Source organism: Macrobrachium rosenbergii, chromosome 9 (assembly GCF_040412425.1).
Source record: "Macrobrachium rosenbergii isolate ZJJX-2024 chromosome 9, ASM4041242v1, whole genome shotgun sequence".
NCBI lineage: Eukaryota > Metazoa > Arthropoda > Malacostraca > Decapoda > Palaemonidae > Macrobrachium > Macrobrachium rosenbergii.
In genome coordinates, this window is record NC_089749.1 from 22,947,028 (window position 1) to 22,965,623 (window position 18,596).

The following is an 18,596-nucleotide window of genomic DNA, read 5'->3' on the forward strand; positions in this document are numbered from 1 at the left end:
AAAAGTGAAAAATAAATCTTTTGAGGCACACCAGGGTTTTCTACAGGAAATGAAAAAAATATATATTTCTTTTCATGTAGCATTTCCTTCCATGTTTGGCGCCCACGCTTTTATTTTTGTAGACATGATTAAATGTAAGAAAATCCTGGTGTGTCTCAAAAGATTTATTTTTCACTTTTTATGACATTTCAATAAAAGCGTGTTTTAAAAATGTATTTGTTTAATTTTTTTTAGGGTATTTACCAACTAAATTCCCTTTTTTTGTTTATAGTTAAGGTAAATTTATAGTTTTTTTTTTTTATTTTGTGAACATTATTTTTGTCAACCGAATTTCAGTTTTGCAGACTGATCACGAAGACAACTGTTATTTTATTTCTTGTCAGTGTTTTTGCCTGCATGTTTACTTGTTAAGACAACGAATGTTTATGCTGTGGTTACTGACACTGAGGGATACTAAAGATTTTTTCCATACATCATTCAGTTCGTTTACGTATTTATCTTTCTGTGTTCTTTACGTTACTTAAATGCGATCGTTCCTTTATCATACTTTCTATCTGTACTTTATTGTAATTTTTATTTTGTTATCTATTTGTTGTCTTTTTCTATTTATGGTTTCTTTCCGATCAAAATTTGCTGTTCAAATCAACGGTCATTTCTATTATTATTATTATTATTATTATTATTATTATTATTATTATTATTATTATTATTATTATTATATTTCAAAGCTATATTGATTCCTTGTCTATCTTTTCTTGACAAGTTAAATATTTATAGAACCTGTCAACCAAAGGAGTTAATATAATTCACGTTTTTGTGAATTAGATTAACTCCTTTGGTCTGTTAAATTTATAGACTATTGTCCAAAATAGATGAATCAGCTTCTTTGAAATATAATAATAATAATAATAATAATAATAATAATAATAATAACAATAATAATAATAATAATAACAAGATAAATTGAAAAGTGCAGTGTTTTCAGGGGGTTGAACACCCTGCTGATGAGCTTTCAGTTTATGTTCGTCTACGTTGGGAGGCATTCAACATTTTATTTCCCTCATAATTCTGTAATAATTTAATATATAAAGAGCAAAGTCCCTTTTATTTTAGTATTATTAACGTGGTCTATTGTCTTGATGAACATGTAAACGCGTAGTCAGATCTGATAAGATATTCTTCTTAATATCCAAACCATCATTATTGCCTTCACAAATGTCGATTTATCTCTGGCCCCTCTTGAAGAATGGAATAGAATATAGAATTTATTCCAAAGGCCCAGCGCTGGGACCTATGAGGTCATTCAGAGCTGAAAGGGAAATTGACAGTTAGAAGGTTTAAAAGGCGTAACAGGAGGAAAACCTCGCAGTTGCACTATGAAACAATTTTTAGAGAGGATGGAAATGGAAAGTCAGATGGAAAAAAGATAATATGAGCGGAGGGACAGTAAAATAAATGAGAGAAGATGCAGCTAGGGGGCCGAAGGGACGCTGCAAAGGCCCTTAAGTAATGCATTGACGGCACTACCCTCCTAAGGGTTCCCATAAAGTAGTTCTTGCCTTCACGCGTCTTCTGGTACCCAGAGAAGCCCAATAGACACTGTCGTATACTGTTCTCCCAGGGGTTGTGCGACGGACATGTCCAAACCACCTCTGTTTCCCCTTCATTATAAGTTTATCTATATGTGGAGCTTCTGAAATTTTCCTTATGGTATTATTTCTCACGCTATCCTGCCATCTGACTCGTAATATCCTTCTTAAAGCTTCGTTCCCAAATCAACAATCCTTCAGACTAGTTCCATTGCTTTACTATGATTCATACAGATTTTACTGATTAAATTACATATAAAATCAAAATAAATACAAGTTTTACTAATTAAATTACTAATTAGATTAAAATACATACAGATTTTACTAATTAAATTACTAATTAAACGAAAATAGATACAGATTTTACTAATTAAATTACCAAATAAATAAAAATAATACAGATTTTACTAATTACTAATTAAATTTAAATAAATGCAGAGTTGACTAATTAAATTACAAAGTAAATTTAAATAAGTACAGATTTTACTAATTAAATTACTAAGTAAACAAAAATAAATACAGATTTTACTAATTGAATTGCTAATTAAATAAAATAAATACACATTTTACTAATTAAATTTCTAAATAAACGAATATAAATGTAGATTTTACTAATTAAATTCAAATAAATAAAGACTTTACTAATTAAATGGAAACAAATACAGATTTCCAAATCATCATCAAGAAGAGATTTGCATCAGGAATTTCCGTTGTGTATCGTAATAACGAAATATTTTCACGCAACAATCGGTAACTTGCCACTGATTTCCAGGGAAGCATAGCGTACGTAGCCCAGCAGGCGTGGATTCAGAACGCCACCCTGGAGAACAACATTCTGTTCAACAAGGAAAAGGACGAGCATTACTACAGGAAGTGCATCAGGACTTGCGCCCTCGAGGCCGACCTTGAAATGTTACCTGGTGGTGACCAGACGGAGATTGGAGAAAAGGTAGAGTAGATTCTGTCAAGTGTTATCTCAGTATTTCTTGGAGAAAAGCTAGAGTAGATTCTGTTAAGGGTTACCTCAGTATTTCTTGGAGAAAAGGTAGAGTAGATTCTGTTAAGGGTTACCTCAGTATTTCTTGGAGAAAAGGTAGAGTAGATTCTGTTGAGTGTTTCCCAAGTATTTCTTGAAGAAAAGGTAGGGTAGATTCTATTGAGTGATTCCTAAGTATTTAGAGTAGATTCTGTTGAGTGTTTCCTAAGCAATTCTTGGCGAAAAAGTAGAGTAGATTCTGTTGAGTGTTTCCTAAGTATTTCTTGAAGAAAAGGTAGGGTAGATTCTATTGAGTGATTCCTAAGTATTTAGAATAGATTCTGTTGAGTGTTTCCTAAGTATTTCTTGGAGAAAAGGTAGGGTAGATTCTGTTGAGTGTTTCCTAAGTATTTCTTGGCGAAAAGGTAGAGTAGATTCTGTAAGTGTTTCCTAAGTATTTCTTGGAGAAAGGGTAGGGTAATTCTAGTGAGTGATTCCTAAGTATTTAGAGTAGATTCTGTTGAGTGTTTCCTGAGTATTTCTTGGAGAAAGGGTAGGGTAATTCTAGTGAGTGATTCCTAAGTATTTAGAGTAGATTCTGTTGAGTGTTTCCTAAGTATTTCTTGGCGAAAAGGTAGAATGGATTCTGTTGAGTGTTTCCTAAATATTTCTTGGCGAAAAGGCAGAGTGGATTATACTGAGTGATTCCTAAATATTTAGAGTAGATTCTGTTGAGTGTTTCCCTAAAGTATTTCCTATTTGAAGTAGATTCTGTTGAGTGTTTCTGAGTATTTCTTGGAGGAGGGTGGGAAGTAATTCCTAGGGTGAGGGTGAATTCCTAAGTATAGAGTAGATTCCTGTTGAAGTGTTTCTGGTATTTCTTTGGCAGAGGTAGAATGGATTCTGTTGAGTGTTTCCCTAAATGTTTCTTGGCGAAAAGAGCAGAGTTGGATTCTAACTGAGTGGGATTCTAAATATTACAAGTAGGATTCTGTTGAGTGTTTCCTAAGTATTTCTTGGCAGAAAAGGCAAGTGGATTATGCTAATTGATTCTAAATTTTGGAAGTGGATTCGGTTAGGTGTTTCCTAATTATTTTCCTGGCGAAAGGTAAATGGATTCTATTGAGTGATTCCTAAGTATTCAGAGTAGATTCTGTTGAATGTTTCCTAAGTATTTCTTGGCGAAAAGGCAGAGTGGATTCTACTGAGTGATTCCTAAGTATTTAGAGTAGATTCTGTTGAGTGTTTCCTAAAATTTCTTGGAGAAAAGGTAGAGTAGATTCTTTTAACAGTTTCTTAAGTAGAATCAGTTAAGAATTCCCTAAGTATTTCTTAGCGAAAAGTTATATCGATTCCGTTGAGTGTTTCTAAAATATCTATTGGAGATGTTCTTATTGATTTCTGTACTTAAGAAGCTTGTTTTCACTCTTCGTCCTTTACGCGAAGAAGAAACAAATTCGTTGGATATCTCCTGAAGTGCAGAGGATTCTTTCACGGCCTGTGGCCATTTTAATCATTTATTTTCTATTGATTGAAGCATATCCGTCCTATGAGGGATTCTGTTACATCAGAATATTTGAAACCAGTTTGGAAAAAATTTATTTTTTTAAGTTCGTTAGAGACTTCACATTGGATATCTTGTTATGGAAGAAATGACAAATCAGTTCCTCTGTATTGGTCATTAAAATAGATAGAATCGTGACTGATCAGTTGGCTTTGTGTGTTTCGGCCTAACTATAATAATAAAATCTGAGTCGATCTTGTTTGTCCTCCCCTGGGTGACAGTAGGATAGACATGACACAGCCACACACCCCCTGCAAACCGGTTTGTCCGCCCCAGTGGAGGGGAGTAAGTAGGGGAACGGGAGGGTAGGTGAGACATCCACCTTCCTCCTGCAAACGTCTTTGTCCACCCTGGGTGGGGGCGGAGTAGGTAGGGGAATGGGAAGGCGCCAGGTTCCAGCGTGCGTAGCGCACGCCAACAAGCTCACAGAGAAATAAATGTTGAATATTATGTCAACATCGTAAGAAGTCAGTCTCTAGCGAATGTTTATGTAGCGAAAAATCTTATCCTAATCGATGGGCCAGTGGGAAATAATAATACTGATAATAATAATTATGAACAAAATTGTATTTGTTTAATAATTTCCTAATTTATTGTGTTTCTTTTCTATATATTTTGTTTTGTTTTTATTTATTTGGTTTTATTTTACTGTTATTTATGTATTTTGTTTCCGTTTGCTTGTATTTATTTTATTTTTATTTTTATCTTATTTATTGATTTATTTATTGCTTTATTTTTTCCGTTTCTTGTGCATTTAATTCATTAATTGATTTATTTATTTTTTTTTTTTGTATTTATATTATTTCTAAATCTGTTTTAGATACATATCTGTTTGTTTATTAATTTATTGATATTCATATGAATATTTTATTTATTCTTATTTTAACAGGTTTTACCATCTATATTCTATTCATTGCCAGTCACATACTCATCGTACTTCTCCAATTCTTCATTCATTCATTACTTAAGGTTCTTTGAAGCGTCCCTTCGGCCCCTAGCTGCAACCCCTTTCATTTCCTTTACTGTACCTCCGTTCCTATTCTCATTCTTACTTCTAACTTTCCACCCTTTCCTAACAATCGTTTCATAGTGTAACTGCGAGGCTTTTCTCTTGTTGCGCCTCTAAATCCTTTTTACTCTCAGTTTCCTTTTCAGCGCTGAATGACCTTATAAATCCCAGCGCTTGGCCTTTGGACTAAATTCTATATTCTATTCTGTTCTATTCATTTTCTCTCTTCTCTCTCATTCCCGCAGGGCATCAACCTTAGCGGGGGGCAGAAACAGCGCGTGAGCTTAGCTCGGGCGGTTTACTCCGACTGCGATATATACCTGCTGGACGACCCACTGAGCGCCGTCGATTCGCACGTCGGCAAACACATCTTCGAGCAGGTCATAGGGCCTGACGGGGTGCTCAGGAAGAAGGTAAAGTTCTCCGTCTGTCTCTTTCTGTCTCTGTATGTCTGTCTTTCTGTCTGTTGGTCTATCTCTCTCCAGTCTGTCTGTCTGTTTGTCTCTCTCTCTCTCTCTCTCTGTGTCTTTGTTTATCTGTCTTTCTCTATCTGTCTGTCTGTCTTTTTGTTTCTGCCTGTCCATCTCTTTTTGTCTGTCTGTCCATCTCTTTCTGTTTGTCTGTCTCTCTTTTTGTGTCTGACTGTCTCTGCCTGTTCCTGTCTCTCGCTCTCTCTCTTTCTATCTTTGTCGGTCTGGCTCTGTCTGTCTCTGTCTCTCCTACTTTCTTAGGTGTTGTTCAAAAAAGTAGGAAATGGTTCTGTGATTTTTCTCCCTCCTAAGGAATTTGCAAGAGTAGATTTTTAGCTGGCTATTGCTTTTGGGCAGCCCGTATGCTGAAGAGGAAGCCAACGGTTCTCTTACTATCTTATTATACGCTTTTACTTAGCTTGCTGTTTTGTCTTTTGTCTGTTTGTTTGTCTGGGTCAAATCTTGTAACTCAATTTTCGACCTCTTCCCTCTGTCCGATGGACTTGAAATTTTGCATGGTTACTCAATCCCGGTGACAATACAACCTTACATGATCAGAAGGTCAGCAGTGACCCCTAGTGACCGTACATAGATCTCTCCCAGTTTCTCAGGATTTGTATGGAGTGAATAACTCTTCGGATTTTTCTTACATTCTTTGACTTGGTAGAATAAGTTAATAACTCTTCGGATTTTCAAACCTTCTTTGGCTCGACAGGATTTTATGGAATATCACGTTCGATTTCGTTAGCTACAATCATAAATCGGTTAGAATTTCTGTCAGGTTAAACAGTATAAAATAATTAAAAACACGCTTTTATTAAAATGCACTAAAAAGTAAAAGATAATTTTTTGAGACCTGGTATGTCTCAAAAATTATTGTTTACTTTTTATTGCAATTTAATAAACGCGTGTATAGTTTTTTTTTATTTTATTTCTCTTTGTAGTGGGTAATGTTTTTTCCTTTGTAAATTTCCTGAGAAGCGCTCAGTAAGAGTGGAATATTTTTTGTCATTCAATATTCCTCTCTTTATGCAAGTACTATTTCTCTTAATTTGTTATTTCTCTTTCCCGGGAGTTTACAATAAGATGATTTGTCGCTTTACTTCTCTCTTTCTTTCTCTTCCGTAAGGAGTGTTTAGCAAGCTGATAATGTTTCTCTGCTTTCATTACTTTTTCTCGCGTTTTTACGCAACATTCTTTTTGATTTTCTATAAGGAACGTACAATATAAACCCACTTTCGTATATTTTCAATTTATTTGTTATTTCATTCTAATTTTTTCAATATAATAATAATAATAATAATAATAATAATAATAATGAAGATGATGATAGTGGTATTAATTGCGCTGCGACCATACTACTTCTCATAATGATAACCATTACCATAATTACTCTACTACCTCTACCACCAATAATAATGATGATAATGATGGTGTCAGTGATGCCACTACTACAAATTTTCCTGCTATGATGGGAATGATAGTGGTATTACTATCACCTCTGTTACTAATAGTAGTAGTAGTAGTAACTTCTATTATTCATAAGGATAAACAATACCAGAATTATACTACTATCGCTACTACTACAACCTTTCCTACTAATGGGGATAATGATGAGAGTGGTATTATTACTACTACTGCTATTATTGTTCACAAGGATAACAATGACCAAATTTATACTGCTATATATACTACTAATAATAACAATAATGATGATGGCCATGATACTACTACTACTACTACTACTACTACTACTACTTTCCATACTAATGGCAATGACGGTAATGATGATAGTGGTATTACTATCACAATAATAGTACTACTACTCATAAGGATAACAATTATCATAATCATACTACTACCTCTGCTACTAATAATAATAATGATGGAAATGATACTACTGCTACTACAATCTTTCTTACTAATGATGGTGATAATGACGATAGTAGCCTTACTATCACTACTGCTGATTATGATAAGGATAACAATTGTCATAACTAAGCTACACAACTATCTCTGCTACTAATAGTAATGATGATGACGATGGCAGTAATACTGCCATTATTGCCACTGCAACCTTGCCTACTGATGGTGATGATGATGATGATGATGATAATATAGAGGTACTACTACTACCACTACTACTACCACTACTACTACTACTACTACAATTACTACTACTACCACTACCACTGCTTCTACAACCTTTCCTACTAATGGTGATGATGGTGGCATTATTATTATTATTATTATTATTATTATTATTATTATTACTACAACCTTTCCTACTAATGGTGATGATGATGATGATGGTAGTGGTATTATTGTCTATACTACTACAACAACCGTTCATACTAATGGTGATGATGATGATGTTAGTGGTATTATTATTATGACCACTACTACTACTACTACTGCTACTACTACTACTACTACTACTACTACTGCTGTATTTCCTAATGGTGAGTGATGATAAGTGATATTATTGTCATGTACTGCACTACTGCTACTGCTACAAAATCTTTCTGCTGATGATGGTGATAGTGGTATTACTACTACTACTACTACTACTACTACTACTACAGCAACCTTTCCTACTAATGGTGATGATGATGATAAGTGATATTATTATCATTATTACTACTACTACTACTGCTACAAAAATCTTTCCTACTGATGATGGTGATAGTGGTATTACTACTACTACTACTACTACTACTACTACTACTACTACAACCTTTCCACTAATGGTGATGATGATGATAAGTGATATTATTGTCATTATTACTACTACTACTACTACTACTACTACTACTACTACTACTACTACTACTGTGCTACCTTTCCTATAATGGTGATGATGATGATGATAGTGGTATTCTTGTCTGCTCATGCCACAGCAGCCTCCCGCTAGCCAGCAATGATGATGATAATGATGATGATGATAATGATGATAGTTGTAACACTCCCATCAGTAACAAGCAACGCTTCCTCCGACAGACGCGGATCCTGGTGACGCACAGCGTGACCTACCTGCCGCAGGTGGACAAGATCGTCGTCCTGAAGAACGGCGTCGTGACGGAGCACGGGACCTTCGCCGAGCTGATGTCCAAGAAGGGAGAGTTCCAAGAATTCCTGCTGGAGTACCTGTCGAAGGCCGGAGACGAAGAAGGCGATGAAGACGGTCAGTTCGAAAGAATATGGAAGGTTTCCTTCAAGTTTATATAATACATACAAATATATATATATATATATATATATATATATATATATATATATATATATATATATATATATATATATATATATATACTATATATATATATATATTTTTTTATTGCAACGTTTCATAGCTCAGGCTTCATTTGAATCTAAAAGTACTCAAAATAAAAACTAGTGAGAATACAACGAATTCACACCAAATAAATTTTAGAAGTGAAGATCAAAATTATATGCAATTTAGGATTAAGTTTCATTTTGTGGTCTCCTACAGTTTGAAAAGGAAGGCTGGACTTTGAAGCGTTGCAGTAAAGTATATACACACACACATATATATATATTTAAAAAATGATGTTTTATATATGACTTTTTAAGCGGAGAGGGGCACGGGTAGGAAAACCGATACCCTTTTCTAGCCCAGGCCCAAAGAAAATGAAACCGGCTGTCAAATTTAAAATTTAAAGTTCCTACTGTCTTCTGTCACAGTTAAAATATTTGTGTTTCTTATCTTTATCTTTCGTTCTTATTGTAAATGAAAGTTCTCAGTGAGTAATCTTCCCTGGTTGCAGCTGTAAGCAACTTTTCTCCCTCTCATCTTCTTCTTTCGTCCCGACCGCAGATCTGGAGGAAATCAAGAACCAGCTGGCTGACAACATGGGGCGCGAGGCCTTCCAGAGACAGATCTCTCGCATGTCGGAGAAGAGAGACAGCGAGACCGAGAGCTTACACGACTCAGAGAAAAGGTAAGTTCTGACGAGGCCTTTTGGGGGGTAATATATGAAGTAACTGTGGAGTATTTTTTTTATTAGTGTTATTAGGGTAATGGATCAGTATCGAACTTCGAAACTTGAAAAACCCCACAAATTGGAGAATAAATTTATTTTAAGAATCCACGTATAGTTTCGGAGCATCATATTCCCTGGTGTAGAACGACACTAAAAAGAAAGCAAGACGCTCCGAAATTGTATGTTGATTTCTTAAAAATATTTGTTCCCCAATTTGTGTTTTATTCCATATTAGTATTATTGTTATCATCAATGAGTCTACATCACAAACCTATCAGTTAAAAACAACCAGTTTTTTCTTCTTTAAAAGAAAACTATTGTGATGGCTTTGTCTGTCCGTCCGCACTTTTTCTGTCCGCCCCCAGATCTTTAAAACTACTGAGGCTAGATGGGTGCAAATTGGCATGTTGATCATGCTCCCTCCAATTATCAAACAAGCCAAATTGCAGCCCTCTAGCCTCAGTAGTTTTTATTTTATTTAAGGTTAAAGATAGCCATGATCGTGTGTCCCGGCAACGATATTGGACAGACCACCACAGGGCCGTGGTTAGTTTCAGGGGCCGCGGCTCATACAGCTTTATACCGAGACCACCGAAAGATAGATCTATTTTCGGTGGCCTTGATTATACGCTGTACAGAAAACTCGATTGAAACGTCGGCGCATTTTTACTTGTTTTGTTATGTTAACAATCTCACTTGCTTATTTATCCATCAACCACAGAATACCTTTTATTTAAAATTCACAGCCCCGAAAATACACGAGGCAGCATCAAGCAGAGGGTGAAGAGAACGAGCGAGAGCGAGCAGAGGGTGAAGAGAATGAGCGAGAGCGAGAAGTCAGCTACTCCGGCTCGTGAGGTGAAGGCTGGCGAGAAGCTGATAGAGGCCGAGAAAGCCGAGACTGGGAAGGTAACGTTGTCTTCCAGATACTTTACTGCTAGACACAGTTAGACTCAATCTGAGGAGATAAAGATTTTTTTTTTTCTACCATTAGGCCTAAACAAGGAGTGCATCCACACTGCATTTAAAACCTGTCATGAGTGCATGGCAACTTATCACGCCCACATCACAAACAGGTTGAATTCAAGACGTCGTCTTGCCAGTTCTAACCAGTGCTTCATACAATTATCTAGCATTTGTCAAAGGTTCGTTTCTCCATTTAAGGTTACAGACTTGTCAGCCTTGTTGTGATGTGCATCCGGTAAGCTTCCAATGTGTTTTCATGACATGTTTTACAGTAGTGTTGTCACACCTTTATGCTGCTCTTCTTTACACTCCCTCAGCCACAGTTAGACTCAAGCTGAGAAGTAGGTTGTTGCTCTTAGGGTGCGTCTGCGCTACAGTCAAACATGTCTTAAATGCATGTTGGTCACTAATTGCACACACATCTCAAACAGGACGATTACAAGTTAATAACTTAAAGGCAGTCCTAATCAGTGCTTAATAAGGTTATCGAGCATTGGCCAAAGATTCGTTTCCCACTCATAGTCAGTGGCTTCTGTTTGTTACGTGTATTATATAAGGTGCCCGACGTGTGTTCACGACATGTTTTGCTGTAGTGTGGAAGCACTATTTTACAATAGGCACAAATAGGAAAGGTAATTATGTTTCCTTACACTATCTTTGTTGCTACCCACAGTAAAACAGAATCAGTTTAGGACATGTTTATTTTTTCTTATACTGTCATCCATCATCATTATTATTATTATAAATAACTAGTCGCAATCAGAGAGGAGCAAGGAATTCATCATTGTTTTATTTTACTCCTCCCTTCTACCCAACATTTCTTGGGAGGTAGTTAACTATTTCCCTTATTTCTCGAAACTGAAAAAGTAACAGGGTTACGAGTCACAGTCACTCTTGATGTATTGATGCTTTAAAATCTTTTGACGCATTTCTCAGTGAAAAGCTAAAATCCTGATATTGGAGATGAAATGAAGAAACTGACTGTCAACACCAGGATGGGAACTTGTATGAAGTAGGACAGCAGTCATGCGCTTACCCATCACGCTCTCATAAAGGATACATGCTATTTCTTTTGTACTTCTTTTCCTTCTGGTGTTGTTCAGTTGGGGCAGATCTGAGTAGGTAACTGCTAGTCCTATACCTTCTCCATTATTTCCCGAAGCTTCGAATGCACTGTACACGTACTTAAGAAAGTTATTAGTCCTAACACTGTCTTAAAGTCCCTGATTTTCTGCAGGTCTCAGCAAACGTCTACTTTTATTACATCAAAGCTGTCGGGGTGGTGGCAGTGGCCCTGACTTTCCTCTTCGGCGTGCTCTCCCAGGTAGCCACAGTTGGATCGAATATGTGGCTCACTGCCTGGTCGAACGAGAACGTCACCGATGAAACGCAGGACCCAGCAGTCAGAGACAAATATTTGGGAGTGTATGGTGCTCTGGGAGCCATTCAAGGTAAATGACTGGGAGTTTGTTAGTCTTGAAATATTTATTATTGTTACACCACCGTTATAACCACCGTTGCAGTGTATAAGATGAGAACAGTCTTGTATTCAACACCCAGTGAACAAAAGCACTTTTGGTAAGTGGCAGAAGGTAAACAAGTGAGTCTGTGTTATTGTATCCAATGCTTTTTGCCGCCGTGCTGGAGTACCATGTGAGTGTGCTTAGAAAAACACCTTACAAAAAGGTTTTTTAAAACAAATGGTATCTGGACAGAGTTTATAGAATAAAATTTGAATTGATTTGACGTAACGTACACACAAAACATCCTTTTAGTAATTACTTTGTAGGGTTGCGAAACCAGATCCAATTCTGTGGAAATAGTATTTAACCCTTAGTAGGCCTATATCTTATGGATGGGATTCCTCATTGTACAGTTGCATGAGTAACTGTCATATTCAAATGCCTGGCAGCGAATGATATTAATTTTTTTAAAGTGAGTATAATTTAAAGAAAAACCAGTTTTTCAGAACGTGTAAATAGTGGTTGTCAAATAAAGGGTAAGATTTCAGAATTATGTTCCGCGAACTCGATTTAACTTCCCAGTTTTATTGAAGTTGGAACGGCTGTCATTGCGAAGCATTACTTGATACGCTGGTCATAAATGTTCCTAAGCTTACCAGTGACAAACTCTTTATACTCTAATTTAGGTTCTTTGTCAGCTTTACACAGCTGGTTGACAGAACCCCTAAATATTGAAAGCATGGCTCTCTATAAATTCATCAGCCTTACATATAGATCTGAATGCCTATACAAATAAGATGTTTGGTAAACTGAATGTTTACGGAACACCCTTTAGATTTAATATTGGGAGCTTGGTAGACTGGATGTGTTAGAGTAACTTCTCAAGTCAGTATTAGAAGCCTGTAGGTTTATCCACAAAGCTTTACACACATGATAGACAGAATGTTTTTGAGTACCTTATCAATTCAGTATTGGAAGCCTGGAGGTCTGTGCCCATGAACTTGATACACTTGACAGACTGAGTGGTTGAAAATACCCCTAGACTAGACTCGAAAATACCCCTAGACTCAAAAATACCTCTAGGCTCAAAGTAGGATGCCAGGGGATGTATAGGCCTGGAATGCATAACAATTCTTCGGTTTCTTCCAGCAATAACTACAATGTTCCAATCTCTTACATCAACGAGAGGAACAATATTGGCTTCATCGGCTCTTCACGCTAATTTATTGACAAACGTCCTGAGAAGTCCAATGTCCTTTTTTGATGTTACGCCTGTCGGACGTCTGGTAAATAGATTTGCCAAAGATTTGGACACAGTAGATGTGATGCTCCCATCAAATTTTAAGGCATGGCTATCATGTTTGTTGACGGTAAGGGCCAATTTTCTTCGGAGAAACTGATGGGGGTGCTCCGAGCTACAAATGATGTCTTTATTTGTATAAACCATTGTGGGTCTCTGTGTTTTGCTTATTTATTTTGACTTCTGTTAGACTGACATGGGAGTTTTCCGTGATGTGTCCAGTATTCATTTGTATTGTGTGTGGGAATCTACAATTAGTTCAAAGTATTTGATGGTGTATGGCGATGCTTATAGTGAAAAGTGTACACTTACTTTAATGATTTATTTGTGGGAGTGTGCCAAGAATTGTTCTCTGCAATGAAACACTTGATCCTTTTCAGGCAGTTTTAGAGGAGTTGGTTGCCTGGAATCTTGCCGTATCGCGTCACGAAATTTTGCACCAACTAGCCACTATTGTCCCTTGTTAGTTTAAAACATTTGTAACTACTACAGTATTGGCTAATTTTTGCAAAGTTGGCACCAAAGATGCTATATGATCCTGTGTCCCCTAGGAGGGTAGTACCGCAAGTGCACCTCACGTGGTGCACTATAGGCATTACTCAAAGGTCTTTGCAGCATCCCCTAGCTGCAACCTCCTTCATTCCTTTTACTATACCTCCGTTCATATTCTTTCTTCCATCTGACTTTCCACCCTCTGTAACAGTTCTTCCTTAGTGCAACTGCGAAGTTTTCCTCCTGTTACACCTTTCAAACCTTCTTACTGTCAATTTTCCTTTCAGCGCTGAATGACCTCATAGGTCCCAGCGCTTGGCCTTTGACCTAAGTTCTATATTCTAGTCTATTCTATAAGATCCTGTATAACATGCTTAAGTGGCGCAGCTTTTATTAACAATTCCCATAGAGTGCAGTGCACTTCACTTGGTGCATGCAGACATTACCGAACTGGCGTTTGCAGCAACCTTTTGGCCCCCAAGCTGCGCCCACTTTTTTTTGTTTTAGCCTTTTACCTACCTCCATTGCCGCTTTATTTCTTCAGTATTGCTGCCCTACCTTACTATTACTTCTAAGTGGAACTGTGGGTTTGTTTTTCTCTCGGTTCCAACTTTAGATCCTTATACTTCCTCTCCTGTGTTTTCTGGATCTCTTTATCTAACTGTCCCACCACTCCGACCCCCTCTTTGAATGGCCGAAAACGCCCTGGGGCTTGGCTTAGCCTAGAATTCGTAAATCATTGAAACAACACTCATGTCTGTCCGACAGCCTTCTGTGTCCTGGCCGAGTCCATTGTTATGTCCTTTAGCACGCTGGACGCGGCGAAGAACCTGCACAACGACCTGCTGGGGAACATGCTCCGCCTTCCAATGGCCTTCTTCGACACGAACCCCACCGGACGCATGATCAACCGGTTTGGGAAAGATGTTGACACGATGGACAACGTGTTGCCGATGTCTTTGCGGTCGTGGCTTATGTGCTTTTTGTCGGTATGTTGTTTCTGTGTACGCTGTGAGTGTGCGATGCCTTTGAGTCTTGTGATTTATAAACTTAATGCATGTGCTGCAGATGTGTAGGGGAGATTTTGGTTTTGTGATGGAGATGATACGCATTCTATAAATGCATAATATTTGGTCGTATGTTTAATGTAGATCGTATCGTTTCTGTAGCTTTCCGTGTTGCTTAGATAACGTAAATGCTTTAAATGTACACTTTTTTTGTCTATTGATGTTGACATCCTTCAGTTACGGGCTGCTGAATAGCAAGAGCCCGTACCAGCACAAGGATGGCTGAATCTAAATCCATCCATCCTATTGATGTTGCTGTGTAGAAAAGTGCATGCTGTAGATACTTGCATGTAATGAAATGGGTAAAAAATACACGCTTATCTTGACGCAAAAGTGTAGATAATACTGTGGAAGTGTGCTTTATAGTTTCTGTTTATGGAATTTTCAGATATCTGAAAAGCATGGCTTGCTTAAATTTCCCTCGTGACGTCAAGGTAGGTTTTGCCCGGTGCGACTATCGCTCAACGATGATCGTTCTTGGATTAACGGTGATTTTTAGAGCACTTATTTGCTTGTTTTTCAATTGGGCTGTTTTGCTTTGAACGACTGACGGATCGCACCGAGCAGAACCAACCTTAGCGGTGAGGCACCAAACCCCCCCACTTGTTGGCGCAAGTCTTCCAACGCTAGGAGAATAATCATGAAACAGTGACCCGAATATTATTAGTCATTACAAAAATATCCCTTACACATATAAATAATTATACTTTTTTTACAAACCGCGTTTCGAAACAATGAATGTTCTTAAAAAGCTTCTCCAAGCCTGTTGTTTGTCGTATCATACGTACCTGTGAATCTCCTCTGAAGATCCCAGTTCCAGAATCTTGAATATTTGTGTCTTTGGTGGGCACGTTTTTGTTATAATCATTAGTTTTGTGACATCGTGACTCCTTTTCATTTTACTATTTCTGTGTGTGAGATTTTCAGTCGGATTTCAGTAAGCCCTTTGAAAATATTTTGTTAATTCAGAAGAAATAGCCGTTATTTTCGTCTTGTAGAATCTTGCTTCCAGTGGCGTAACTAGGGGGCGATCTGGTCAGGCGGAGGGGGTTGCTTGGGAGGGAGGGCGAAGCACTCTGGCATCTATTGAGCAGGCCTGGTCTGGCATAATTCTAGATTTACTAATCAGTTGGCCTTTGATGTCGTTATTAGCGAATTTGCGTCTATCAAAGCTCGTAGGGTTCCGTTGTAAATTTCCTGTTGTTTTTCTTTTAGTTCTATGAAATTAAATGAATAATTAAGATGTCAAGGCCTAAAATGCGCGTCTAATTTTCACCACTTTAGTACGTTTTAGCACGGGAATGGGGCGGCACTTTTAGAGTCCGCCCCGGGCGCCACTAACGCTAGTTAGCCACTAATTCCACGCTGATTAGTGTAATTGTGTTACACTGTCAACATTAACAAACACGTCTTCTATTTTAAAACCAATAATGACCACTTGGCTCAGAGTTTTTGAGACATATCCACATACTGTATATATGTATGTATGCATGTGTGTATGTATGTATGTACGTATATATACACATGTCTACAATATACACACATACATATATATACATATATAATATACTGTATATATATATATATATATATATATATATATATATATATATATATATATATATATATATATATATATATATATATATATATATTAAACTCTATCTCTCTATAAATAAATATATTTTTGAATTTTCATATGTATAACCTACATCATTAAAAGATATCATTAATTTCATATTTGGTGATCAATGTGTAACATTCACATTCTGATTCATTATTTGATCATATAATTTCTGTGATCTAAATCTCTCACTACAAAGGTCGTATCAACGTTCGTGGCCATCATCTATGCGACGCCAATCTTCTTAGCGGTCATTGTCCCCACCATGATCATCTATTACTTCGTCCAGGTAAGTTAAGGTCAAGGTCCAGGGTCAAGGTAAAACTACATATTTCTTATTTCTTTGATGGAGAGAATTATGGGACAGTAAGCTATTATTACCATAAATAAGAAGGTACTGGAACTAATTACTACTAGCGGATCCAGAAAAATTTCATGGGGGACCACCACAGTTTTCATATTATACATACATACATACACACGCACACACACACACACACACACACACACATATATATATATATATATATATATATATATATATATATATATATATATATATATATATATATATATATATATATATATATATATATATATATATATATATATATATATATATATATATATATACGTTTATTATCCAAATCTTCAAGGTATTATTTTGTCATTATTATTTCTCATGGGGGCACATGCCAGGTGCCCCTGGATCACTAAGTGGCTAATTAAAATGCACCGGGTCTGTCCCATAAAGTAGCGAGGACCCGCTCTTCAAAGAGGGGATGTTATAGGAATGGACGAGAAAAGGACAGAGAACTGTTAAGGCATGTAATTTCTGTTCATGTAATGGATGATACACTGCCTTTCAGAAGAGAGCAGATTATACAAAACAGGTAAAATATTCATGCAGGAAGCGATAGATCCGATTTCGGAAATAGGATGGATTACAAAATGAGGGGGCTGGGACACTACAGCTTTGCAGCAGAGGGAAACAAACAGTACTGCACGGACATTTTGTGAAAGGTTGGGGAAACTTTCTACTTAGATTCAATGGAACACTGACCAAGATAGTACTTATAGAAAAAGGTCATCGGATGAACCCATCTGGAAGCCTTTGTTTCTATAAATTTTCATGTAGGTCTTCTCTCTCCTTTTATTTGTTTTTTCTGTGGGTGACACCCCCATATGAGTGCTTGCTTACAGTCAGATTCGAGAGGTACACTGTAGATTGTACTAAAGGCTCTTCACAGTGTCCATTCGGTCACCATCCGCATTGCTTTTTGCCTTTTAATATGCACCAACTCCCAGTTGTCCAATTCGTTTAGGATTCAACTCTGTCTTACCTTGCAATAGATACTTGAACAGTGCGCATTTTAAATTCCTTGTATGTTATATATACTGTATATATTATAGTCTTTCAAAGAATCTGTTTTCATCGTCCTCTTTTACAGGTCTTATACGTGTCCTCGTCACGACAACTCAAGCGCTTGGAATCTGTGTCAAGGTCTCCAATTTACTCGCATTTTCAAGAGACCTCCAAGGTATGTATTTAGCTTCTTATTTAGGTAACTGATGTTTATATATATATATATATATATATATATATATATATATATATATATATATATATATATGTATGTATATATATATATATATATATATATATATATATATATATATATATATATATATATATATATATATATATAATCTGTATATGTATACATACTCACGCTGAAAGGGTAAATCAAATGAAATGCTACCAACTGGGTCTCTGGTGGGTTGGGAAGTTGGGTAAAACTCGTTGGCCAGGAAAAACCTCAGGCACAGAAGTACTTAGGTTCCAACTTCATTTATTACCTGCGTGTGATTGATTGGTAAAGTGCCCTTGCCTTTCATTTGAGAGACTCGGGTTTGATCCTGATGTCAGTCAAGAAGTTTGTGTGTGTGTATGTGTATATATATATATATATATATATATATATATATATATATATATATATATATATATTATATTATATATATATATATATATATATATTATATATATATATATATATATATATAATATA

At 36.5% G+C, this 18,596-nt stretch overlaps 1 protein-coding gene across 1 annotated transcript in view; it reads left to right on the plus strand.

Moving 5' to 3' along the window:
• LOC136841911 (multidrug resistance-associated protein 1-like) overlaps nt 1-18,596 on the plus strand; it is a 49,478-nt gene that overhangs the window by 22,412 nt on the left and 8,470 nt on the right. The window contains 9 exon segments of the mRNA XM_067109332.1: nt 2,362-2,538; nt 5,384-5,551; nt 8,609-8,792; nt 9,447-9,570; nt 10,359-10,521; nt 11,816-12,029; nt 13,191-13,411; nt 16,724-16,813; nt 17,976-18,065. Coding sequence (XP_066965433.1) covers nt 2,362-2,538; nt 5,384-5,551; nt 8,609-8,792; nt 9,447-9,570; nt 10,359-10,521; nt 11,816-12,029; nt 13,191-13,411; nt 16,724-16,813; nt 17,976-18,065 — 1,431 coding nt within the window.